The sequence below is a fragment of the Penicillium alfredii genome (assembly GCF_028826965.1).
Source record: "Penicillium alfredii strain IBT 34128 chromosome Unknown utg000009l_segment0_segment0, whole genome shotgun sequence".
NCBI classification, from domain to species: domain Eukaryota; kingdom Fungi; phylum Ascomycota; class Eurotiomycetes; order Eurotiales; family Aspergillaceae; genus Penicillium; species Penicillium alfredii.
Window position 1 is genome coordinate 1,568,741 of NW_026622706.1, and position 24,641 is coordinate 1,593,381.

General features: G+C 51.4%; 11 protein-coding genes across 11 annotated transcripts; 7 read left to right on the forward strand and 4 right to left on the reverse strand.

Annotated features, from left to right (window-relative positions):
- Window positions 1-131: 131 nt before the first annotated feature.
- Window positions 132-2,091, forward strand: NUU61_006519 (BOD1/SHG1 domain-containing protein; the record flags this gene model as incomplete). Its single annotated transcript, XM_056657047.1, has 2 exons — window positions 132-338; window positions 415-2,091. 2 exons carry the CDS (start codon window positions 132-134, stop codon window positions 2,089-2,091), a joined length of 1,884 nt encoding a protein of 627 aa, XP_056509847.1.
- A 443-nt stretch (window positions 2,092-2,534) lies between these two features.
- On the forward strand, window positions 2,535-3,232 carry NUU61_006520 (NOPCHAP1/New4 family protein; the record flags this gene model as incomplete). Its single annotated transcript, XM_056657048.1, has 2 exons — window positions 2,535-2,930; window positions 3,014-3,232. Coding segments are annotated over 2 exons (615 nt in total), but the record flags the coding sequence as incomplete, so codon positions are not given.
- Window positions 3,233-3,559: 327 nt separating this feature from the next.
- On the reverse strand, window positions 3,560-5,333 carry NUU61_006521 (guanosine diphosphatase; the record flags this gene model as incomplete). The annotated part of the gene is made up of 3 exons (XM_056657049.1): window positions 3,560-3,617; window positions 3,677-5,015; window positions 5,069-5,333. The coding sequence occupies 3 exons, from the start codon at window positions 5,331-5,333 to the stop codon at window positions 3,560-3,562; spliced, it is 1,662 nt and encodes a 553-aa protein (XP_056509849.1).
- Window positions 5,334-5,741: 408 nt separating this feature from the next.
- On the forward strand, window positions 5,742-6,434 carry NUU61_006522 (putative translation initiation factor IF3; the record flags this gene model as incomplete). Its single annotated transcript, XM_056657050.1, has 1 exon — window positions 5,742-6,434. One exon carries the CDS (start codon window positions 5,742-5,744, stop codon window positions 6,432-6,434), a length of 693 nt encoding a protein of 230 aa, XP_056509850.1.
- Window positions 6,435-6,839: 405 nt separating this feature from the next.
- On the forward strand, window positions 6,840-8,419 carry NUU61_006523 (translation elongation factor Tu; the record flags this gene model as incomplete). Its single annotated transcript, XM_056657051.1, has 4 exons — window positions 6,840-7,091; window positions 7,151-7,413; window positions 7,485-8,164; window positions 8,238-8,419. 4 exons carry the CDS (start codon window positions 6,840-6,842, stop codon window positions 8,417-8,419), a joined length of 1,377 nt encoding a protein of 458 aa, XP_056509851.1.
- Window positions 8,420-9,099: 680 nt separating this feature from the next.
- Window positions 9,100-11,462, forward strand: NUU61_006524 (uncharacterized protein; the record flags this gene model as incomplete). The annotated part of the gene is given in 3 exon segments (XM_056657052.1): window positions 9,100-9,209; window positions 9,228-9,511; window positions 9,580-11,462. The coding sequence occupies 3 exon segments, from the start codon at window positions 9,100-9,102 to the stop codon at window positions 11,460-11,462; spliced, it is 2,277 nt and encodes a 758-aa protein (XP_056509852.1).
- Window positions 11,463-12,108: 646 nt separating this feature from the next.
- Window positions 12,109-14,931, forward strand: sey1 (dynamin-like GTPase SEY1; the record flags this gene model as incomplete). The annotated part of the gene is made up of 4 exons (XM_056657053.1): window positions 12,109-12,254; window positions 12,330-12,785; window positions 12,843-14,587; window positions 14,642-14,931. 4 exons carry the CDS (start codon window positions 12,109-12,111, stop codon window positions 14,929-14,931), a joined length of 2,637 nt encoding a protein of 878 aa, XP_056509853.1.
- A 2,123-nt stretch (window positions 14,932-17,054) lies between these two features.
- NUU61_006526 (alpha/beta hydrolase) lies at window positions 17,055-18,920 on the forward strand (the record flags this gene model as incomplete). The annotated part of the gene is made up of 6 exons (XM_056657054.1): window positions 17,055-17,075; window positions 17,129-17,303; window positions 17,370-18,455; window positions 18,514-18,595; window positions 18,648-18,708; window positions 18,771-18,920. 6 exons carry the CDS (start codon window positions 17,055-17,057, stop codon window positions 18,918-18,920), a joined length of 1,575 nt encoding a protein of 524 aa, XP_056509854.1.
- A 217-nt stretch (window positions 18,921-19,137) lies between these two features.
- NUU61_006527 (Zn(II)2Cys6 transcription factor) lies at window positions 19,138-20,748 on the reverse strand (the record flags this gene model as incomplete). Its single annotated transcript, XM_056657055.1, has 2 exons — window positions 19,138-20,665; window positions 20,729-20,748. 2 exons carry the CDS (start codon window positions 20,746-20,748, stop codon window positions 19,138-19,140), a joined length of 1,548 nt encoding a protein of 515 aa, XP_056509855.1.
- Window positions 20,749-22,664: 1,916 nt separating this feature from the next.
- NUU61_006528 (uncharacterized protein) lies at window positions 22,665-23,127 on the reverse strand (the record flags this gene model as incomplete). The annotated part of the gene is made up of 3 exons (XM_056657056.1): window positions 22,665-22,766; window positions 22,832-22,947; window positions 23,010-23,127. 3 exons carry the CDS (start codon window positions 23,125-23,127, stop codon window positions 22,665-22,667), a joined length of 336 nt encoding a protein of 111 aa, XP_056509856.1.
- A 617-nt stretch (window positions 23,128-23,744) lies between these two features.
- NUU61_006529 (uncharacterized protein) lies at window positions 23,745-24,466 on the reverse strand (the record flags this gene model as incomplete). Its single annotated transcript, XM_056657057.1, has 2 exons — window positions 23,745-24,117; window positions 24,168-24,466. The coding sequence occupies 2 exons, from the start codon at window positions 24,464-24,466 to the stop codon at window positions 23,745-23,747; spliced, it is 672 nt and encodes a 223-aa protein (XP_056509857.1).
- Window positions 24,467-24,641: the final 175 nt, after the last annotated feature.

Genomic DNA, 24,641 nt, shown 5'->3' on the forward strand with positions numbered 1-24,641 from the left:
GCCGTCGCAATGGGGCAGGAGAGGGAGGTTGGAAGCAAATCAGCGGCCCGCAGTTCCCAAGCACGGGACTATATTTTTCCGTCCTTGGTTTATCGCTTATCGCACGCGACCTTCTTTGTCTCCATCGCGCAATGGCTTCAGAAGCAATGGAGGATGTCCAGGGCACAAAAAGACCCTCGATCGATATTGAGAGCATCAGGCGCAAGAAGTTTAAGACTGATGATTTGCCATTGTCCGCAGCGCAACATGCCGCCCTCGACAAACTCTTGCATTCGTTCAAGAAGAAGGGTGGATTCGACAGTCTTCGCAAGAAGGTCTGGGCGGAATTCAATGAAGGGGTATGGTTCGACTTTATTATGACGAAAAGCTACTGGCGTCTTTTTCGCTACAGATATTGCTAACACGTCGTCATAGGAGTCCAAATCCGCGTTCACCGATCAGTTGATCGCCCTTGCCGAGTCCGAGGTCGAGCGTGAACCTGCCCTACTTTCCCGTGAGCGAGGCAAAGCTGCAACTCTCATTGAGGGTGCAGTGGACCGGGGCGATGTCTACAAGAGTGTGGAGGAGTCCATCGGCCAACTTGCATTCAAACACCTCGACTTCATCCTTGACTCGGTCCGCGACATTCGTCGCCAAGACGCCGGGGACGAAGTGGCAGCAAAAGAGGAAGAGTTAGGCAGCAAAACTGATGCAGACTACGAGGCTTATGTTAAGGCCAAAAGGGAAGAGCGCGAGAAAGTCTGGCAGGAGGAGATGCGCAAGCAAAAGGAAATCGAAGAAGAGCAGAAGCGCATCAAGGCCGAAGAACTCCGCAAGAAGCGAGAGCTTGAGCGACAAAAGGAAGAAGAAGAGCGAGCTCGAAGGAAAGAAATAGATGAAAAAAGGCGGGCGGAGCGGGAACGCCTACGTGAGGAGCAACGCGCCCTGGATGAACAACGTGAACGCGAACGACAAGAGAGATATGAGCGACGAAGACGAGAGGATCGGGAGCGGTATCGAGACTGGGACCGAAGAGACCGAGACCGCTTCCGCGATCGCTCGCCGGTGTATCGGTCTGATCGCGGCGCCTCTCCCCGATCTCGGGACTCAAGACGAGAAAGATCCTTTACGTCGAAAGACCCTACCCCTGCGCCTGCTCCACCCGTGGACGAGAAATCCCTTGAAGAAGCCGCCATGCAAATGCTCCTCCAAGAGGGCGAAGAGCGTGCCGCCAAGGCTCGACAGAAACCCGAGTTCGACTTTGAAGAGGCCGAAGCCATTGAGAACGGACTCAAGCCCGTAACCTCAGCGCCTGCGCAGACAAAGAGTGCCACCGACTCGAAACCCTCCAATGCCCCAACCCGGGCTGCTAGTCCGACCCGAGACTCGGATGCAAAACGGCGAGACTCGATCGCAGATCGACCAGAGCAGAGCAGACACCATGCGCGAGATCGGAGTCGCAGCCGCTCGCGCCCACGATATACAGATCGCCGCCGCGACCGGTCTCGGGATCACTCTGTGAGATCCCGTGATCGTGATATGGACGACCGCCGCAGCTACCGCGACTTCCGCGATGATCGGGCTGGTGACCGGAGCTACAGACCTACGCGTCGTAGCCGCAGTCGATCAGGTGTCCGAGGGCGTGATAGAGACCGCAGCATTGAACGGGAGCGTGATAGACGGCGGGATCGCCCGCGATCGAGAGACCGTGATAGGGATTATGACCGACGCCGCAGCCGCAGCCGCAGCCGCGACATCGACCGTGACCGTGACCGCGACGATTTCCGTCGACGCCGTAGCCGCTACTCTCGATCTCCATCCCATCGGCGTTCCCGGAGCCGCCGCCGGTCCCGGTCTCGGTCTCGCCGCCCTTCTCCTAGTACCCTGGATATTGACCGTTACGTGCCTTCAACCAGCCATCGCAGCAAGTCGCCCCGGCGCCGAGTACGATCGCCGGAGCGTGACCAGCGATCACGCTTCGAGATTGACCGCTACATCCCTAGCTCTGAGCGAGAGAAGGATCGTGAAAGCAACACCGACCGGGGTAAAGATCTGGAGGATCGCCGACCTCGCCGGCGGAGTCCTAGTCGCAGACGGAGTCGAAGCCGATAATTCCCAACCGCCTATCCTAATACCCATGTATAATTAGAGAAATTCGAGTTTTAGTCGGATCTTGTATCCTACTATTTTCTTCGTTCCCTGCTATTTAGACATCAGGGCTGACCGATAAGACTTATCAGTGGGTCTCTCAAAAAGTTGAAATCTCCAGACTCTCCAAAGACACTCGAACCCAGAAATCTCCAAGAAACGCCTCACTCGTCAAGGATACCCCGGGAGTCGGTCAGTCAACTATTAGAGACATCCAAGCCCGCGCCCGCCTATTGCGCCTCCGACAATCTTGAAGGCATCTCTTCCGCTCTCAACGCAGCACCGACGTCTACAGCTCCATACCGACCCCAAGAGAAAACACATACCTCACCCCAAAAGAAGAGCGAGCCCGGATACAACAATCCCTACAAAAATGAGCGCAACAACAACCCACGTCCTCCGCAGCAAGCCTCGCGCACCCCCACCCCCCCTCGGACGACGACGACCCAACCTCATCCTCAGGCTCCTCATCCTCCGAAAGCGAAAGCGACAGCGATAGTGACAGCGACCAAGATGATGATATTCATCACGCAGACCACGGCGACCCCTCCTCCGCGCCCTCAATACCGCATATCCCCGGCCGCCCGAAACCGCGAATACGCCGTATAAAGCAGGACTCGGGGCTTTTGTCGCGGCTCTCGACGTTTTTGCCTAAGATGAAGGATGCCAATGAGAGTTTGCAGAGGGAGATTGAGGCTGGGAGGGCGGGCGATGTTGTGATGGATTCTGTGGGTAAGGAGGGAGAGACTGAGGATGAGGATGAGGATGAGAACGAAAATGATGGGAAGCAGTATATTGAGATGGTATGTCTACACACCCCAACTCAATTTCTTTCGTTTCTTTTCGCCATTCCATTTGCTTGTGGCTGGTTGCTGATTTTTGCTAGAATTTGGGTCTCGGCGTCCTGGAAGAAAAGCGCGACAATGAGGACGGGTCCTCTAGTGGCAATGACGGTGGTGGTGCCGATTCTACTCAAAAACCAGGATCGAAACAAGAAGAGGGCAACCTATCGAAAGCACAGAATGACTCGGATGTTCTGGGTAAGCTCATGGGGGATACACAGTCGGCTGCGGATAAGCCGTCGATCGAGGAGATCGCGGAGTGAAGCAGTTGGGTCTTGGTGCCAGCTATGAGACATCTACATACCTGATTTGGACGGAGATCTAGTGTTTAATTATGGGAAGTGTCGGTGTAATGATGGCTGCTACTATATGGCTTTCTACCACGCTAGAGTGCTCGACCTCGAAGAGTTTATCCCATTCCTATGCAGATCGCCAAGCGACAAAAAAGAAAAGATCTAGAGAAAAGACACCGATAGAAAAGAAGACAGACCCGGCTTGTCAGGTATCTATTTATATGCATGAACCCATCACAGAATATGGCCGGACCGTATTATTAGATATGATAAGACGTGTGCGTCTCAAGGTCGAGTTTATGGCACTTCCTTAACGCGGCACGTCCAGCCAGATTCCTGGCTCAGAAGGGGCAAGCTATAGCAGACATGTTAGCAGGGGAAACGAATGAACTATAGGGGAAAAGGTCAACAAACCTCGCACCAAGACACCAGCCCAGCTCGTTGTTCTTGATCTTCTTGGCGATCTTGACCTCGCGGGACAGAGGCATTTCGTATCCCGTGTGCAGGAGACCCAGCATGAAGCTCAAATCCATGCACCATTCCGGACGATCACGGAGATCCTCCAGCGCATGCTCCACGCCCTTGAAGATACTCCATTTGCTCTCTCCGGCACATACTGTGGAGGTCAGCTGGTGAAGCTCTTCCAGGGTGAACGACTCGGGCATGCCCAGAGGGAACGTGCGGTCATAGAAGTACGAGAAGATGTACACATCTTCCCGGGCGAAAGTCTTCTCAAGGGACGGCTGGTGAACACCGTTGAAGGAGCATGGGGCCAGCAAGCAGTTAGTCTCCTTCTTCAGGATCTTTTCAGCCACACCGCGGCACTGAGCAGCAGACGAGAAGTCCTTCGGCCCAACCATCAAAACCTTGACCTCGGAGCCCAACGCGTGGTCTTCGGGGAAATTCAATTTGACTTCGCGCTCCATACCAGGCCCAATGCAAGGATTGGGAATGGGCTCCTTCAGCCACGTGCGATCCTTGTGGCCGTTGGCCAGCATCCCCTCCAGAACAGCCTTGTGCATGGCGTCGCGAGCCGACATCAGTCCATAGCCGAGATGAGAGTGCTGGTACAGCTCGAAGTGTCGGCCGCCAAACTGGAGATCGTACTTGTGGTCACCTTCCGCGAGGCGCTCCGGCATACCACCCGACTTGCTCTTCTCAAAGGTGGGCTGGAAGACGATCTGGGTCGAGCCACCGCCCAAGTCGAAAATGGCAGCCGTGGGAGTCTCGTCGGGGCCACCGATCTTGCCCAAAAGATAGTTGGTGGTGATCCAAGCATAGACACCCTCACTCGAGCCATCCATGATCTCCACACCTCCCTTCTCTCGGGACACAACCGGGAAGGGATAGACAGCCTCCAAACGCCGTCTCACGGCTTCCAGGATATTCTTGCTCATCTCAGGGCCCAACAAACGAAGACCAGCGGTGGCCTTGACGGCAATCGGTGCGCACGGCTTGTACTCATTGGGGACGTTCGACATGGCCACTTCCATGAGAGGATCCAAACTGCGAGCGGCGCCCTCGGCATCCTCCTTGTAGGAACTCAGACCCGAGCCGCCCTCCTTCTTCTTCGTCTGCTCAAAGACCTCATTTTCAAGTTCCGGAGTAGAACCGCAGTTGTTGAACCGGTAGACGTGAATCCGAGATCCGGTGCTTCCAGCATCGATCATGAGCGCATACTGAATCAGAGGCTTGGACGGATCGGAGGACTTGGTGCATTTGGTCGACACGTTGGCGCCGGGGGCCGGCTTGTCTATAGATGCGGTCAGTTTCATCGACGGAACGTCACTCGCGGACAACACCTACCGTCGGTGAGCGTCGATACAGACGACTTGGACGGTGACAACCAGAATATGATCAGGAAAATAAAGGTGACAATGGCGCCCGTCTTAATATACCGCGATCTTTGGTTCTGCGTCATGTTGGCGGACCGCTTGTCGGGGACTCGACCCGATTCAATGATTTTGGGGGAAACGGATCCGTTGCTGTGAGAAACCGAACGTTGACGGGCGGCAAATTTGGTATCGAGGAGTTTGGCCGGATTCTTTTGTCTGTCGACTCCAGTCGACATGCGAGCAACTATCAAGCAACGGTCTGGATAATCAATGACAAGTGGCAATTTGAACAATTAAGAGAAGGGAAAAAGACAGGATAATTTAACGACCGGAAGGGTTAAGAAACGGAAACAGAAAACAAAAAGGAGAGCATTGATCCTCCGGGGACACTTGAACCAGAAGAAACGTGGAGTTGAGAGAAGGAAAAAAGAGTGGAAGAAGGGATCCAGGACGCGTGGCGCACGGTGGCGTTGGCTGACTGACCTTCACTCCCCGTCGACTTCGGCTACACCAAGTTGGGGTTGAGTGGGAGCATTTCCACCTCGCCATTTTCCTAGGCTCTGGTCTTTACCTCTTGCCTCATAGTGTTCATTTTTTGCTCTCTGCCATCCCATGTCTCCTCTTTTTCCTTCTCTCCCACCGAAATGAAGCACACGCGTGGTCTCGTGTCCACCGCGCAGGCTCTGCGCCAGGTATTCCTAGCGCCTCTTCCCATTTCTCGCTCCGGACTTGTCCCAGTCAATCAATTTCAACACAATGGTTCATCCAGGGCCTATCACCAGTCTTCTCGTCTCGCATTCCCGGACCCTCCAGCACCTCCCAAAGGCCCACTCAAGAACGAAGCTATCCGTGCGCCCTTTGTGCAAGTGGTCAACGAAAACAACAGCCTTGACCCTCCCATGAGACTCTCCGACGTCCTCGCTTCCTTTGACCGCGACGAGTATTTCCTTGTACAAGTCTCCCCATCAGATTCCGAGCAAGCGCCCATCTGCAAGATCCTGAACAAAGCCGAGACCTGGCAAAACGAAAAGGCCAGAGCAAAGCTAGCCAAAACGAATAAGGCTGTGACCAAACAGATCGAGCTGAATTGGGCAATTGATGCCCATGACCTTTCGCATCGTCTCAACCAGCTCAAGAAATTTCTGGACAAGGGCCGGAAGGTGGAGATAGTCCTGACCAGGAAGAAACATAAACGAGCTCCTACCGTGGATGAGATCAAGCATGTCATGCAGAGCGTGATCGAGACTTCGAAAGAAGCTGGTGCCACGCAGGTCAAGGGAATGGAGGGAGAGCCGGGCAAGCATGTCATAATCACGGTAAAGAAGGAAAATCTATAATGGCAGGATGGTGGATTTGTACGTACTTCGAGACATCGATCTAATTAGGGCTTTTATTACCTTGATATAATCCTGGCCCATATAGCATTTCTTCCTGAACATACAACGTTTCCATCGTCCATTCGCGTTGGGTTCGACCATTAGTTCGCGCTGCGTATTTTCAAGTGTAGTACGCCTAATAAATAGTTACCCATCCTCTACTTTTATGCTTTAGTAGATGTATTGTAGAAATCCCCTGGTCTACTCTGCACTGTGTACTTCCGCAATGCGCGGCCTGTGATTGGTGGATGACTAAGACACCCTTTAGTAAAATTTTGGGTGTTGATCTCCGTCTCGTCTCTCCTGCCAAATCTTTGCTTTGTCTGCTTCTTTCCTTCCTTTTCATCGGGTTCTATTCAATCCAGGATGTCGAGCATCTCTCGTTCATTGAACCTCCTGGCGCGCTCCAGCCGGTCGTCCCTGCTGCGCCCGAGTGCTGTCAATCCCGTCCACCATGTCTTTGCCAGCAACAAGATGGCTGCCCGCGGGCTGGCGACTGCCTTTGAGCGTACCAAGCCCCATGTGAACATTGGTAAGATGGGATCTCACGTGCAATTTGTTGGTTTCAATGCTGATCTCTCCCTTCTAGGTACCATTGGTCACGTCGATCACGGCAAGGTAAAAATCGCGTTCTACTCGACATGATACATACCCCGGATCTAATCCATATTCTCTAGACTACCCTGACTGCTGCGATCACCAAGCACCAGGCCTCCAAGGGTCTGGCCAGCTTCCTCGATTACAACGCCATTGACAAGGCTCCTGAGGAGCGCAAGCGTGGTATCACCATCTCGTCCGCCCACATCGAGTTCCAGACCAACGACCGCCACTATGCCCACGTCGACTGCCCTGGTCACGCCGATTACATTAAGAACATGATTACTGGTGCTGCGAACATGGACGGTGCCATTGTCGTCGTTGCTGCTTCGGATGGTCAGATGTATGGCTCGACTACTACGGATTCTATTTTTCTACTGCGGAAGACATGTACTAATGTGATCATCTCTACAGGCCTCAGACCCGTGAGCACTTGCTGCTTGCCCGTCAGGTCGGTGTCCAGAAGATTGTCGTGTTCGTCAACAAGGTTGATGCCGTCGAGGACCCGGAGATGCTGGAGCTCGTCGAGCTGGAGATGCGTGAGTTGCTCTCGACCTACGGATTCGAGGGCGAGGAGACCCCCATTGTTTTCGGCTCTGCCCTCTGCGCCCTGGAGCAGCGCCGCCCTGAGATCGGTGCCGAGAAGATTGACGAGCTGATGAACGCCGTCGACACCTGGATCCCCACCCCCGAGCGTGACATGGACAAGCCCTTCCTCATGTCCATTGAAGAGGTTTTCTCCATCCCCGGTCGTGGTACCGTGGTCTCTGGCCGTGTCGAGCGTGGTCTCCTCAAGAAGGATACCGAGGTTGAGATTGTCGGTGGATCCACCGCCCCCATCAAGACCAAGGTCACCGACATTGAGACCTTCAAGAAGACCTGTGACGAGTCGCGTGCCGGTGACAACTCGGGTCTCCTGCTCCGTGGTATCCGCCGCGAGGACATCCGCCGCGGCATGGTTGTTGCCGCTCCTGGATCCACTAAGGCCACCAACAAGTTCCTGGTGTCCATGTACGTCCTGACTGAGGCTGAGGGTGGTCGCCGTACTGGTTTCGGCCACAACTACCGCCCCCAGGTCTACCTCCGCACTGCTGGTGAGTTATTGTCCTATAGTCTCCAGACAAGATTGTCTGCTATCAGGATCCGATGTTAATTTGTATCTTCTAGACGAGCCTGGTGACCTCACCTTCCCCGACGGCGACGCCTCCCGCCGTGTCCAGCCCGGTGACAACGTCGAGATGATCCTCGAGACCCACCGCCCTGTCGCTGCCGAAGCCGGTCAGCGCTTCAACATCCGTGAGGGTGGTCGCACCGTCGCTACCGGTCTGGTCACCCGCGTCATGACCTAAAAGGACTGGCGCATTTCTATGGTCAAACTGGCCTTTGTATTATGAACCCCGTTTCCTTTTTTTTCTTGTTTCGCACCTTATATTCACAGCGCGGGAATCATCGATCAGCCCAAGGGATCCGGGGGTAAGCCGGAGTTTTCGCTTGAATCTTGTTCATGTACCTCTACTGTCTTGGAGATGTAGTCTTGTATCTTCTCCCCTCCTGTGGAAAATGTATTCAAATCTCCCTTTTCCCCATATTCAGTGCACATTTAAGTAAATCATTTAAATACTCTGCTCACCACTCAGTGACTGTGAATCGATTCCCCGGTGCCTGACAGTCGTGGGGGCGCCTGACGGGGGCCGGGCGAACGGGCGAACGGGCGAAAATTCGGCCGGATTCCACGGACGAGTCATACTCGCCTCATCCTGTGAGTCTTCTGCTCGTTGCTCCTTTTTCCTTTTTATTTTCTTTCCTAGAGAAATGATTAACCCTTCGCGTTGAAGTCGTATTTCTGGAGAAGCTCAAAACCCGTCGTGGTGTGTTTGTTCTTCGTCTATCACCGACCCGGTCTTACTTCGAAGACCGAATGACCAACTGATCAATTACGCTTTCTGGGTAAAAAAGAACTCGGACTGCGCGAGCTTCCGTACTCAGCAAAGAACAAAAAAACGAAGAAACGCACCTTCGCGCCGTCATGATGGATACCTGGGCGGACCTCCAAGGGCCGCCGCGAAAGAGGATGAGGAAAGGAACCAAGAGCTGCGCTGAATGTATGGTCCATACCATTCGTGTCCGCTGCTCCTCGCTGTTCATTTGATACTAAAGCTCCGCGGCAGGTCGGCGTCGCAAAATTCGCTGCACCTTCGACTCAGATCGCCCCGGACCATGCAATGAGTGTCGGTCAAGAGGCTCGTCATGTATCGACCAAGAGCATATCTCCAACGGCAACAACACTATGGGGATCTCAGCTCCGGTTGAGCAGCCATACAGCTTGCGGGAACGGGTGGCTCACCTGGAAAGTGTCGTCGAGAACCTTGTCAAGCGACTGGACCACCCCTCCTCCGCCAGTTCGCCCTATGGGCAAGCCCACAGGCGAGAGACAAACCAAGGTCATTACCATTTGGGTTCTCAATTTTTAATGAATGGAAACAAGGTTGTGACTGACACCCGCGAGCAGCAAAAGTCCCTGGAGCCAACCTTACTCCGGTATCAACAGAGCCAGACGAACTTGGTCCATCCAGTGATCAAATTAGAAGTGCGCCCGTGTTGCAACTGTTTGATAACTACCTCGTGAGTCGCCGAGAGGACCCTTCAGACAATGACAAGTTTGCCGGAGTCAAAGACATGTCACCCAAAGCACAGGCCGTGCGCGCCGAGTTGGTTGCTTTGCTGCCTCCCTTGGAGGATATCAGCACACTCATTAGTGCATCTGACCGGTGGCATGTGTGGCAGTCCAGCTGTCCAGAGTTGGGTGACCGGTGTCTACACATGCTCGCCGAGCCATCCCAAAGTCCAGTCGCACCTGCCGAGATCGCAAAGGCGCTCGTTTGTCTTTGTATCAGTGTGGTCCAAGCGCCGTCAGACTTTGACTTTGATACTCTAAAGGAACCCTTTGACACGGCAGAGTTTGTTGATCGTTGTACAGCGGCAATAGACCGCTTAGTGGTCCGGGACGATGACTTGGCAGCGACGCTGCCGGGTATCGAGACCCAGATGCTCCTCTCCAAGTTTCACTTGAACGAGGGTCGGATGCGGAAAGCATGGCTGGTAAATCGTCGCGCAATCGAGTTTGCCCACTTGGCTGGAATGCACCTGTCAACCAAGACTCCCCGGCCATCTGACAGTCTGTATGAGCGCCGTCTGAGGACTTGGTGCTCATTGGGGAGCTCGGACCGCTCACTCAGTCTCATTCTCGGCCTGCCTTACGGTATCGCCGATGCCTTTATCCTGCCCCAGATTGAGCAGCGTCTCAGTTTGGACTTGTCTGCTCCCGAGCAGTACATGCTCCGGATCGGCATTATCACCGGACACATGATCGACCGCAATCAAAACCCGTCCGAGATGTCTCTCCCGACCACCCTGCGTCTCGACCAAGAGCTACAGGATGCCTGGAATGCCATGCCGGGTCATCTCCGGAGCTCGAAGCCCGAGGTCAATGAGGAACGGGCGCATTTCTACGAGCGCATTCCGCTGCAATTCATGTTCAAATTGCTACGTGCCTTTCTCCACTTGCCATTCATGCTAAAATCACCCTCTGACTCCCGGTTTCGCTACTGCCATGCCAGTGCGCTGGAATCTGCTCGGGAGGGCCTAGCTCTGTACATGATAATCCGGTCGTCCATCAAGCCCTATTTATGTAAGATGATCGACTTCCTGGCCTTCACACTGGGCATGCTCATCATCCTCCACCTATTTGGCTACTCCGAAGAGTCCCCCGACTACAATCAGGAACAGGACGAGCGGGACTGGGAGCTTGTCGGCAAAGTCGTCGAAGTCCTCCGGCGGGCTGCGACAGAGCCGGGTGGCTCGGTGGCTGCCGAGTCGGCCAATATTCTGGGCACCATGTTCGACGCCCGTCTGTGCAAGAAAGACTGGAGCCTCTCAACTAGCTGCAAGATCACTATCCCGTATTTCGGGACTATCACTGTTGGTGCTGGCACCAAGTACTCGAAAGCCCCGGCCAACAAGCCCAAGGATCACGCTTCCGATGTTCCAACTCCGCCCGCCACCAATACTACCCCTTCTTCTTCTTCTTCTAAGCCGTCGCCTCACCAGCTTTACACCCCGCCCATGTCTGATCTCGATGGTGCAGCGACTGCCTCCGCCGAGTCTGTGAGTGGTTCGAGTACCTTAGCCCCGAACTTTGGAGACGTGGGCTATACAAACGAGACATGGACCCAGCGCGAGGATGGATCAACAAATCCCTTTGTGGGGCTGGAGGTGAATGCATTCAGTGGATTGTTTGACGATTTCGGGCAGTATATGTGGCCAAATCTCAATGTCGACCTGGGGCTTGACCAGGGTTGGAACCTGAACTGGTCCGAGGACGGAGTACCTTGACAGGAAGGGTGATGATGGAAACTAAATTGCCCATTTATTGTGTACAAATAATCAAGATGGTTCAAATTCATTCAGACTTTTTTTTTCTTTTCCTTTTTCTGAAGCCACGTTTATGATTACTTAGAAATATTGCGCAATTGAGCCCTGGATACCATATTCCAATATGCAAGATTTACTTCAAATTATCAGGTTTAATAGATAATATTGGGGACTCGAATATTTCCCTTTATCAAGGTCATATACCCACAGGCGTTGACTAGTTGACTCGAAAGCCGCTAGAAATATTCCAGCAGAAAAAAAGAAATATCAGTATTCTGAGGTAGAGGGGGAAATAATCAAGTCGTATTATATCTATTTGATCACAGACCAAGTCACAGTGCTTGAATATGCTCATATGCAGGTGGAGGTGACAGGGGCTTTATGTAAGACTGTTTTCCCCAGCAACCGACCTCGGGTCTTGTCCATCTCCCCCCATGGCCTCGTGAAATCATCTCGTGATTCCAATTTCTCTGATTTGCACTTGGGGCTTGCTGCGATCTCCATCTCTCTCAACCTCCATTTCTCCCCTCTCTCACCCTGTCTCGCCACCCCCGAGTCGACGGTGATCGGCCCACACTGAGCACGGGAGCGATAGCAGTCCGCGACTATGACGGAACGCCCTTCGGGACTGGGCAGAAGCCCAACTGCGCCCCCTATCATGGCAAATGGACACTTCGCTGCGGTCGGCGACCAAAGCGACCCCGCCGCCTACGAGCATGGCGTGCAGGTCATCGACGAGAATAAGGAGTTCAAGTACGGCTACTTCCCCTCCCGATGGGGGAAATACGCTTAGGTGCCGTGGTTCTGCTGCTGATTGCTTGTTTCCAGTCCGAACTTGTCCAAGTACCTGTCCCTCGAAGATGTCACGCCAGCTGGCTTCAACTACCACCTCATCTCCGTGTTCGGTTCGCAGTCGACGGGCAAGTCCACTCTGCTCAACCACCTCTTCGGCACCCAGTTCTCGGTCATGTCGGAGCGGGAAAGACGGCAAACCACCAAGGGTATTTGGCTGTCGAAGAACAAGAAGCAAGCCGAAAATAGCGAGGCCGACGGATCGCGCATGGCAGATAATATCCTGGTTATGGATGTGGAGGGTACGGACGGCCGCGAGCGAGGCGAGGACCAGGACTTTGAGCGCAAAAGCGCACTCTTTGCTCTTGCGACGAGTGAGGTGCTCATTGTTAACATCTGGGAGCACCAAGTGGGATTGTACCAGGGAGCGAACATGGGCTTGTTAAAGACCGTGTTCGAGGTGAACCTGCAGCTATTCCTCAAGGACAAGCAGTGTGTCCCCTCGATTTTCCACTCTCAATTATCATTCAGGCACTGATGAGCTTCTAGCACCACCCACCGATCTCTCTTGTTCTTCGTCATCCGCGACTTCGTCGGTACCACCCCGCTCAAGAACCTTCAGAACACATTATTGGAAGACTTGTCTCGCCTCTGGGCATCGATATCGAAACCGGCAGGGTTGGAGAACTCGACCATCCACGATTACTTCGACTTCCAATTCTACGGGCTTCCGCACAAAGCATATCAACCAGACCAGTTCGTGGCAGAATCGAACAAGCTGGGTCTGCGTTTCCGGGATGGCCACCGAGACCCGAAGAGGGATGCGCTCAAGGGCGAGTTCTCCGAAGGAGGAGTGTTCTTGCCTGAATACCATCGACGAATTCCGGCGGACGGGTTTTCTCACTACGCCGAAGGTATCTGGGACCAAATCGTCAACAATAAAGACTTGGACTTGCCCACCCAGCAGGAGTTGCTTGCCCAGTTCCGCTGTGATGAGATTTTGCGGGAGGTGATGATTGGCTTTGATGAGGCGATCACCGCATTTGAGGATAAACAGACCGAAGCGGTACGCCTGGGAGCTCCGGAAGTGCTGGGAGGGCTGGGCGTCGCTATGCGGGCTGCGCGCTCTAAAGCGCTCAAGAACTTTGAGACAGAAGCCAGTCGGTACCATAAAGGCGTGTATCAGCGAAAGCGGGCCGAGCTCGAGGGCAAAACCGACACTCGTCTGAAGGCGCTTTTCCATGGTCAGCTTTCGGCGGCACACAAGTCTGGCATCCGTGATTTCAGTGATTCAGTCTCGGCCGCCGTCAAGACTGGCCAGAAGAAAGGTGGGAACTATGACTTTGCCGAGATTGTCAACCACGAGACAAAGACTTCGCTGGAGAAGTTTGACGAGGTTGCCCGCTCTACCGTGGTTGAGGGCACTTCTTGGAGTGACTATAAGCAGGAGTTGGCTCTATATGAAAAAGAACTGGCTGAGGTCAGTGCTCGACTGCGGCGGGATGAAATGAGGCGGCTGGCGAGCCGTGTCGAGCGGTGGGTGCAATCTCGCTTGGGCGAGTCGGTGGGACTCGAGTTCAATGCACTTGGATCTGGACGAGCTGGCGGCGGTGCTCCAGAGAACGGAGAGAAGCCCTCCGAGAAAACATTCTGGGATCGGGTGTGGAACCTGTTCGTGGAGACTGTTCTTGATGCAGAGCGGAGGTTCACGGACCGTGCCAGCAGCTTTGACGCCAGCCTGGAAGAGGTTGATGTCGGATTGTGGCGTCTGCGTCGCAAGTCCTGGGGTGTTTTGCGCGCCAAGATCGAGGAAGAGATGACCGAGGGCAACTTACTCCTCAAGCTGCGTGAGAACTTTGAGGACAAGTTCCGCTATGATGAAGAAGGCGTGCCCCGGATTTGGCGCCCTACGGATGATATTGAAGGCATTTACACGCGTGCTCGGGAGTCCACCTTGACGCTGATCCCTCTTCTGTCTCGCTTCCGTCTAGCTGAGACCTCGGCCCCGCCGCCACTTGACCGGTGGGTGGGACACACCCCGAGCTCTGCAACGCCCGCGGACGAAGAGGACCTGCCGCCCATCGGTGGCGTGGATGAGGACGAAGGCAAGAGCCTGGAAGAGGAGATGACGATACTCGGCGATGCGAAACGCCAGGATCTCACCGTGCGGTTTAAGAAAGCCGCCGACGGCGTTTACGTCGAGGCTAAGCGCAGCGCCATCGGTGGCATGACTCAGGTTCCGTTGTATTTCTACGGGTTGCTGGTGGCGTTGGGCTGGAACGAAATTATTGCCGGTATGTTTTCTTTCTCTTGTTTATCTTCTTGCCTCTTCTAACATTGACCTCTAGTTCTCCGCAACCCGGCCTACTTCTTCTTGTTGTTCGTGTGTGCCGTCGGCGCCTATATCACCTACCAGCTCAACCTGTGGGGTCCCATCTTGAAGATGACCGAGGCAGCATCTCAGCAGGCCCTTGAGGAAGGCAAACGCCGTCTACGCGAATTCCTCGAGTCTTCTGACACAGGTCGACAGGCAATTGCCATGTCAGCGTCAGACCGAGCTGGTCGTAAAGACGAGTACGAGATGTCTGACATGCAAAAGCGTGGCGACAAGGCCAACGACGATCTGGATGACCTGTAGATTTTTTCTATCCTACTCTGTTGTGGGCACTCTATATGCTACTTGAGCTTGTTTCTCGATATGCCACATCACTTTGTTATGGGTTGATTATTGTATACTTGTAGATGTATTAGTCGTCAGTTGAGAAATCGATGTAGCAAGAGAAACCCGAGCAGCAGCCGGAGGAACAGGTGTTATAATTAGCGTCGTAGTCAACAAGCATATATTCACAGTCATCCACATGCACACCTTATATCAATGCTGGCCTTCTGGTTGGCTTAAACCTCATCTACTACTGTTAAGTAGTTCTGTCGGTGTTCACCCTAATAAGATCTCGAGCCCTCTGACTATAAGTCTCCTATCTTTTTCTTGTTCTTATTCTTCTTCTTCTTCTGCTTCTGCTTCCGCTTCTGTTTCTACTTTTAGTTTTCTTTTTTTTCTATATTAATCTTTCTATTATAAATTTATAATTATAATTATTATTTTAACACTCTTTGAATGCTCTTTTTGATTTATAGTTTCCAACCCCTAAAAGGAAAGAATAACGTTATATAAAGTAAGGCTATAGTTCTCATAGTTACAATATTAGAGTATTTAAAGCAGTAGTGATATAAGCTTATTAATTAAGATAATTAGCTTAAAATTTAATTTAGAGGATAATTTTATATTTTTAGTTACTCACGTTATTTCCTATAATCTATATATAAATCAGACCTTACCTATACTCTATCTATCTCACTCTCACCTCACTATGAGTCTTTGCTTATACCTATTTTGACCTTGGCTTTACTTCTTACAGTATTTCTGATTATAGTCAAAGACCACCAGCCTCAGTCAGCCTAACTGAGCCTGGAACAGATTGAGGTGCCAATCTTTTATAAAATAGGCTACCGCTACTGTTACTACTGCCTCACTTGCGTCGATAAGTTTCAACCAGCCTCACTCAAACTTACCCTCCAATTTCTCACCTCTACTATGGTCATTGATACAATCATCAAGTTAGATAGTGCTACAGGCCCACCCTCAAATTACCAGAATCTGGTCAGACTGGAAGCCAGCCGTTTCGCTGGGACGAATCGCATCGGCCTTCGTCCACTCGGTACCAGCCCACTTCAGACCTATCATCTTATCGCGACGCGAAATAGCCTTCTCTCACTCCACACCCGCTATCTCGCCGGAATGAGTCGAACCAGCCTTTGGCTGCTACACTCGTTACCTCCGCCCCCGTGTAGTCGACTTCTATCACTGTCGGTTCGACACTCTTTAAGTCCATCCTCAGTGCCAAAGTGACAACGGCGGGTGCACTTTCCGATCTGAGAGCAGAATACGCGCAGTGAGGGACCGATTTCTGATAAATAGAGGGGGCTCCAAAGGTTCCTTTGATTGGCTTAGCTACGAAGACCAACCAAGGGAACCAGTTCACAATATACATTCTGTTTTTGTCAGCCAATTAGATCAGTATATAAAGATCGTTTCGATTTCCATAAAGCAATGGAGAAGAGTTGAGGAATATAAGAAAACAAACGACTTCTTAATTAGGAATGAAGCCTCATAAGAAAGGTGGCTATCTGGCTATCTGGCTATCTTATAGTCATGCGATACCACTATGTAAAGTTGCAGATACCATGGTTGACTTAGAAAGCTCTGGCATTTGAATAATAAACATAGAGTTGAATAGCTGGCTGTAATACATAGGGGAGAGGACCCGTTGGCTCTATAATGAGATCCACTTTAGAGGGAGAATAAACGAATAGTCCAATCACATCGTGTCTATCGGCTCCACCAACAAGCCCATACATTGGATGCCTGGAATTAGGGTTAGATGTCACGTAGAAAGTGTTGGCTCCTAAAATAAGATATCTCCCTGAACGTTAGACGACAGATCCAATCAGGTACTCTAGTTTCCTGTGCATAGATGGAAGCCTAAAGACATAGCCATGTTTGCGCCAATATTGACACAAACGAAGCAAATATAAATACCCTGCTGATCCCAAGAAACTACGGATAGTTCATATACGATTCTAATCATTTCTTTAGCAATCATGGCTTTTCCTGAATTCTGGAAGTTGTTTGTACTCGCAACATCGCTTATTTCATGCGTCTATGCTATTCCATCGAACACTCCAATCCCAAGAACAACGGGAATGGTGCATGATTGGAAAGCTGTAAGAACCATTGGCTCTTGGAATCTCGATGGCCATCAACTAAATATTGCCAGGTCCCATCTTCGCCTCATCTTCAATGGACTCCATGCTTTAGTAACTTCACATGCGCCAAACTCGAAGTACCCCTCGACTACGGCGATACCTCACGAGGAACTGCAGACATAGCTTTGATCAAACTATCTGCACAGAACAAGACAAAAGATACACAGGATGTGCTTATAAACCCAGGTGAGAGATACAGAGATACTTGGCTCCCCATCTTGAGCAGGAACCAGGATTAACTTGAGGAAACAGGCGGGCCAGGAGGATCTGGAGTAGAGGTCTTACTGAACTCAGGCACGGCTCTCACCCAGATAATCGGAGAACAGCACAACATTGTCGGATTTGATCCTCGCGGAGTCAATCAGAGCGGACCAGTCGTGAACTGCTGGCCCGGCCACCCAGAAAGGCGAGCCCAGTTTGAAAAGCTCTTCTACCCCGAGGTCTCAAATGCCTCTTCCACTTCTCTGTCGACGCAGTTCTACGCGGCAGAAATCTTTGGCAAGGCATGTACTGCGACCACAGGAGGTTCGAACGGAAATGCATCGTTCGTCAGTACGCCTGCGGTGGCTCGTGACCTGCTCACCTATATCGATGCGGCGCAAGCACTCTCAGGGAAGAAAGAGGGTAAAGCCAAAATTTCCTACTATGGCGTCAGCTACGGCACAGTGATTGGCGTCACCTTTGCGTCTCTTTTCCCAGACCGGGTCGGGAAAATGATCCTCGACGGAACCCTCGATGCGTCTGATTATTACAACCTGGGGTGGAAGACAAGCATCTCCGACGCGGACAAAGCTCTTGATTCGTTTTTCAAGTACTGCCATCAAGCCGGAGCCGAGAAGTGTTCGTTCTGGCGCCCGTCGGCAAAGAGCATCAGCAGTCGCATGGACACGCTAGTGGCGAAGATAAAGTCTCACCCGATTCCCACCCCCAGTTCGAAGGCCTGCGGGATCCCCTTACTTGCGACGTATTCGGATTTGAAGCAGATCACTCTCCAGGCAATGTACTCACCCTTGTCTAGATTCCCAACCCTCGCCGAGGTTCTTTCGGGTCTGGAGAAAGGGAACACTACGGCGTTTATAAGTGCCGTCACGGATCTTGGCCTTCCGTCGAACCCATGCAGCAATGGGACTGAAGGAAGCACTGAAGACATCAATACTCTGATCAAATGTGTGGACGAGTACGACGGCCACAAGTTCAAGGACATCGGCCAATACCGGGACTATGTCGACACTTTGACTTCGCAAAGCAAGTTCTTTGGCGAGGTGTGGCCTAATAACGCCAATACTGTTTCTTGTCGGGCGTTGAAGGTTGATCCTCCAAAGAGCGGAAGGCTTCCTGGTAGGTAGATGGCTGTATATGCTTTTATCTAAAGAAAATGAAGCTAACTCGGATTCAGGTTCTATTCTGGAAACGAGAAATACCTCGTTCCCGATCTTGTTTGTCAATGCCGAGATTGACCCAGTTACTCCTAAGCGAGGGTGCGCAGAGGCAGCTTTTATGTATCGTGGGCTCATGCTAATAGTCAAACAGGGCACAAAAGATGGCGTCGGTGTTTCCTGGATCCAAACTTTTGATACAAAACTCTACTGGGGTAGGTAATATTACCTGAGCTACTTATGCCAAAATGAAACTGACCAGCTACCTACTATATAGCATACTGCTATTGCCAGTGCATCATCATGCTTGATGAAGAATGTTCGGGCATATTTCAGCGGCCATCTTCCTTCTGCCAACACCATCTGTCAGCCAGACCAAGTACCATTCCAGGGCTCTGCTGCTTCAGATTTCGGGCTCCGACGATAGATTATTATGCGGGTTAAGCGTAAGCCTGTTTCTACCTTTGTGCTATCTTCCAACGCCGATGGCTTTCTACAGAGATTGCCTAGATGTAATTAATGTGTCCGATGATCAAACTGGAGAGTCCTGCTATGTTCTACACGCCAATATTATTAATAAATTTTGGGATAAAGGTTTCTCTTAAACTGCACCAGAAAGATGTAGCTCTTTCCACCAAATAAAACTAATCATTTTCATCAAGCGGCACCACTTTCTGCTGCTTCAATGCCGCCTGGCCAGGTTCTTTCCTTCGGTAATAGAAAGTCACATGTGTCTGATCATCCGACAGCTGCATACCAATGTCCTGCACGCGGGCCGGTGCTTTAGGAGTCTCCAGGGAGTCTTGGCTGGCCGATTGTGCAGATTCAAACTCGAGAGCCAGTTCGGTGGCCAGCAGTTGCTTCGCAAATAGCACAAGAAATCGGGAATCCCACATGGCTTCGCGATGTGGCCAAGCCTCAAGCATCTCAAGAGCTCGTGCACGAGTCTCGACATCGTGACACCTCCAGCAAACCAAAAAGAGGGGCGCAATAATGCCCATGTCCAGCAACATGGTGGGTCGAAAGCCCGGCTTGCCATCTTCCAAAAAGCTATCAGCAACTTTCTTGGAGAGAAACAGCATCCGCTTGAATCTGGGAAAAAGCACTTTGAAAACGGCTTCCTCTTCTCCAGCGAGAGAAGTATCTATAAGGATGAAGTATGTTATCCAGTGAAGATAGATTAGATCGATCCCCCGCTGCTCCTTTGCGTCGGCTGGGTATAAAAGGGAATCACTGGAGCTTTTCAGCTGGCTCAGGTAGTCTGTAAAATGGGATAGGATGCGCCTACGCCTTTCCTCGAGCTGCGGTTGGTAGCAAGCGAGACGATCTTCGGTCGGCACGACATAGACAGCCTTCAAGAAGTGAATGACATGACACAACGTTTCATCTAGGGCGACTCTTGCCTCGTGAAGAGTGCCGAAACCACTGGTAATATTCACACTCGCCACATAATCCCCGGGAGCAGGCTCGAGAATCGGGCCCCCCTGGAAGAAGATCGACTGAACATCCAAGCGCGCCATAGCTGCCGAGAGCGACTTGGCGATGGCGTCTACGCCACCAGGCGCTTTGGAATCCCCCGTGGAATGAGACACTTCTGTGATAATCGCGAGTCCCTGTTTGAGGTGCAAGATCGCCGGGTCATAGTGGCCGCGCATCAGATCGAACGCGACAAATAAAAGACAGCAGGTCAGGATAACCTCGCGCAGCTTGGGGTCTTGCGAGTGACGCCGTTGGTTCAAAACCGCCAGAGATCGTCCGTACTGCTCGAGGGCAAACCGCTGGCGGCGATTCATGAGATCTTCGCGCGCTAGTGGCGCCCCTCGTGTCTCCATATCTTCGTGCAGGGCGCTGATGGCCACCACCGCGTGGTTGACAGCTCGCTCGGCATGGCTCATCGGTAACACAAGCCCACTCCAGAGGGATGAGTCAAAGAACCCCGTCAGATTGGGGATGGTCTGTGAGAGGAAGAAGGCAAACCCCCTACGTTCGTCAGAGCTCCCCCCGGGCAGGCTCACTCCCATACGAGGAAGCAGCGAGACCGAGCGGTCGGTCATACGTCGTCCTTGACTCGGGTGTGACAGTCGGGTCATCTCATAGCCGCTGCAATTCCAGCCTGCAGATGCGCAATTCTTGCAGGCCCCTGGCGTCTCGTCACATTTAACGTGTCGGGCCCTAGCTGGTCAGCAGAGCCTCATGTCGGGGGGAGCCCACTAGTTCCTGGAAATATCCACTTACCGGCAGGTACGACAACCCATTTTGGATCTTTTTGTACTTGCTCGCTTTTGAGTCATGGCGACCAAATTTTGAGGGGAGAATTCTGGGGATGAGGTTCAAGTAAATTCTCAACCTAGTCTTATGCTCAGCCCAACCTTGTTTTGGCCCCATCCAAGGTGGATATCTTGGTGCCTGGAATCATACTTGACTTCTGACCCCTTTCAAGCCAAGAGATATACCAACCTAATACTTGAATAGCTTTGTGAAACAGGAGAACGGCATACATCCTGCCCTGTAGTCGCCCAATACAGGGCCCACATCGGTACCTCCGGTAGAGCACTTATGTACCTTTTGTATGGGTTGCCTACGTCTTTCTACATGCAATTAATATAACAGCAGTACGCTTTTGATATTGTAGCTACTTTTTTTGCTTCTGTTCTATTTCTATCCTTATTTCTGGCGTTAGCCCAGCGGTGCTCTGTAGCAGTATTTGGAAACCGAGGCTATCTGTCTTATGTATAGTTTTTGTATCTTTATTATGATTAGTGGGATATTTTGTGTGTGTCTCTTGTCATGTCTTTTATATTTTTTATCGTGTCCTTTGAAATAAACGCCTATGTCGACCAATACAATCAATCCAAGTCAATAAAAACAAAGCTTTGATCCGGGATCCTAGTTAACGTTCAGTTTCAAGTTCGGACAATTCCTATAGGCAGAAATTCCAGCCGCTGGTAGATCAACCATCTCTTACTCCCTGACAAAACAGCCTCAGTTAATCCTCACTGTCGAGCCCTTGTTCCTCGTGGATACGACCCCGTGGAGCGGCATATCTACTTTCCGCTGTCAATCGAAGCAGTCCCAAGACAGAATGAAAATACTCTGGGGAGTTGTTCTATTGTGGAATTGACCTGGGCTTGCTTAAAACAGCCCAAGATCAGTGGATAGGACACAGATCAGGGATCGAAGCAGCCCGGCGACCAGGAGTCCCCTCAAGCAGAACAAAACGCGTCTACGGATGCGGAATCCTTGGAGACTCTTATTTCGACAACTCAACAGTGGATTTCGACCTCTCAGGGGCTCATTCCATTGTGTAAGCAGCTGCAGTCCGAACATCAGGCTCTTATGGCTATCATCGACCAGGCTGTATCGGCGATTGAAAGCAGCCGCCAGGTACATACGGAATCTGCCCATGCTTATCGCGGAAATAGAACAACTCGAGAGAAAATTTGATGAGAGTCTCTCTTACTCCCAGTCACTCCACACCCAGCTGGTCTCTAGCTTTCCCAATCAGACCGACGAGAAGGGGGCGGATGGAAAATTGGGTTAGGTCTTCGAGCCCGCGCTGCCCGGCGAAAAGACGAATCAGATGGAGGGTGGATCTATGGATCTCATGAAAATGTGTGCATTACAACTGAATATTCCGCCAGGATGGCAGGGTTCTTCATCAAGTGATTTTTCGATTACCGGACTCATTCCCTAGACCTTCTCGTACGTAATCCGTATACTTTCAAAGTTTCCTCGCTATAATGGTACGTCTTTGTGTCATCACTATTATGTCTCTTCGTTTCTATTCTTTCTGTGAGTCCCGTATTCGTGGTCGGCGTCGTATGGTGATGCTAGTAAGCAAAGATATAGGGCTGTTCTGGCGGCCGTGAAGAAGGTTTGTCACTGACTCACTGGCATACGCTTCACATGAGAAGTTTTTGCAAAGACGTTGGTTACCCAGTTAAACTGCACTGCACCAATTTGCCAGATGTTAAAAGGTGTGTTGGTATGTGTGGCTCCAAGACACGAGTCACCAGGCGTATACAGCTAAGCGATAGTATGCATCAGGATCATTCTATATTTGGTGGTAATAAGCTTCTGGCTCATCCAACATCTTCACTGACAGTTAAATATTTAACTAAGGGTAGGAGAAATAATAACTATATAGATTGTCGATTGTGGGCATCAAGTTTCACATTTCGTCCAAGTTGGGCTCTCTCTCCGCGTCGTCTGGGCCTTGCATATTTTCGCCCTTGTTTTCATGTGGCTTGGAATCGCGGATCTTGTTATCTGTCTAGAAAACAGTCAGCTTTTTCGAAACTCGTCGGCTCGGCATAGAGAGTGGAATAAGTCGCCTACAGAAGCTGTCTGAGTGGTAGATTTAGTGCTGTCCTGGCGATCCTGGTCTTTCTGAAGAACCTCTGGCTTCAGGGGCGATGCTTCAAAATCATCGGGGAAGGTCGTATTGAGGAAGACTACTCAGTCAGTTCCATTCAGTAAAATTCCCGGTATTCTCATTAGTGGCCATGGTTCTCACATTCATCCTCGGGCTTGACATTTGATTCGGCCTTGCCATGGTAGGTCACCCTCGCCAGTCGGTTGATTTGAATAGCAGAGGGCCGGAATGCCTGACGGGAAATTGGAATAAAGAACATAGTGGATTTCAGTAGTAGGGAAGATTTGTGTGGTTGTCTCGCAGAAAACCAGACATCTCCCTTGGTATTTAATATATCGCCATCCCCTCAGGCATTCAGGTCATGATGTCAATCATCAACCGAAAGTGGCTTCTAGTAAGCCTAGGGGCAAAATAAAGGCGTTCCGAGATTCCAGGAGCTTGTTAACCCATGGACAAGTAAGCTGAACTGGTTTTGTTGTGGTGGCGATAGTTCCGTCGTGGATGTACCAACCAATGAGCCTGCGACCCAACCAGAGTAAAATGTGGCCATTGCGCTGCTTGTATTGGCAGTGGGCTTTCTATTTTCCAGGTTGGATAGATTTGTGCTCAGGTGTAAAAGTCTACTTATTTAATACCCCCAGGGCTCGTGCATTCATTCGTAGAAAAAAAGATAGAACAAGCTCAACACAAAGACTCCTCAACTCCACCTTTCTTTCAGCTCGAACAACCATAATCACCGTCGCATGATTCAACTCTTTCCTAGTCCCTGGGTGAGCAAATTCCGCCGTGCCCTCACGGCCACTCGGCAAACCCGAGTTCTCATGAAGATCCGCGATAGAAACCAGCCGACCCAGCACCGTAAATTCAAGCTTCAGCTTAACACTTATAAATCGCCGATTTCAAAGTCACCTGGATATAGCGCCAGTTCACAAACTCGACCACCGGAAGAACAGCAACCATAGCAATGATGACGAGGTTGATAGCCAAGAGCTGGTACATGATACTTCTCCGCTGACTGCCCCTTCGTCCAGGATTGAGCTGGAGTAAACCCAGCGTTTTCCATATATAGAGACATGAGATGAAAGTCTCCTGGGCGACAAACACCAGTAGTTGTATCCGCTCGACGATTCTATACGCCGTGTCCCAGGCCGGGTTTTGTCTGTAGATCGACCCATAAGAGGTTGTAGTCGTCAAGACGAACATGGTAATCCCGGTAGTGATAATGAGAGCGAGAATACCACGCAGGAACCTTTGGGCATAGAGACGACCAGGTGGAGGCGAGAGTAGAGGACGAGTGACTGGCCAGGCACCATGAACAAAAACTCGAAATCGGAGATGGCCATTGCCGCGGCGACGGGTCCAATGGCAAAGAAATAGAGGGCACCGATCGTCGTGGGAATATTTCCAATCACTGTTGACAGAAAAAGGGACCAGAAGTATAGGCCACGGTAGTGGCGGAAGGACATGAAGATCAGCGGGATCAATTCCACTGCTTTGTACAGTGCCATGCACACGAACACGCCCATACTCACTTGCACGGCTAGATCGGATCCCTCAAAGCCACCGACCAGCCCATCGAGATTGGCTTGCTCTGGCATGATGTCGGTTTATCAGCTGCCATGTACTGGGCGACTGATGCTTTAGGGTTTCGTGAGAACCTGTGCAAGCAGTCGGGATGTCGAGATATGGCATACTGCTGCTAGACATTTGTTTCCTTACATGTAGATGATCAACTGTGGGTAATATCAATCCAGGTTCAAGTTTGTAGCGGCC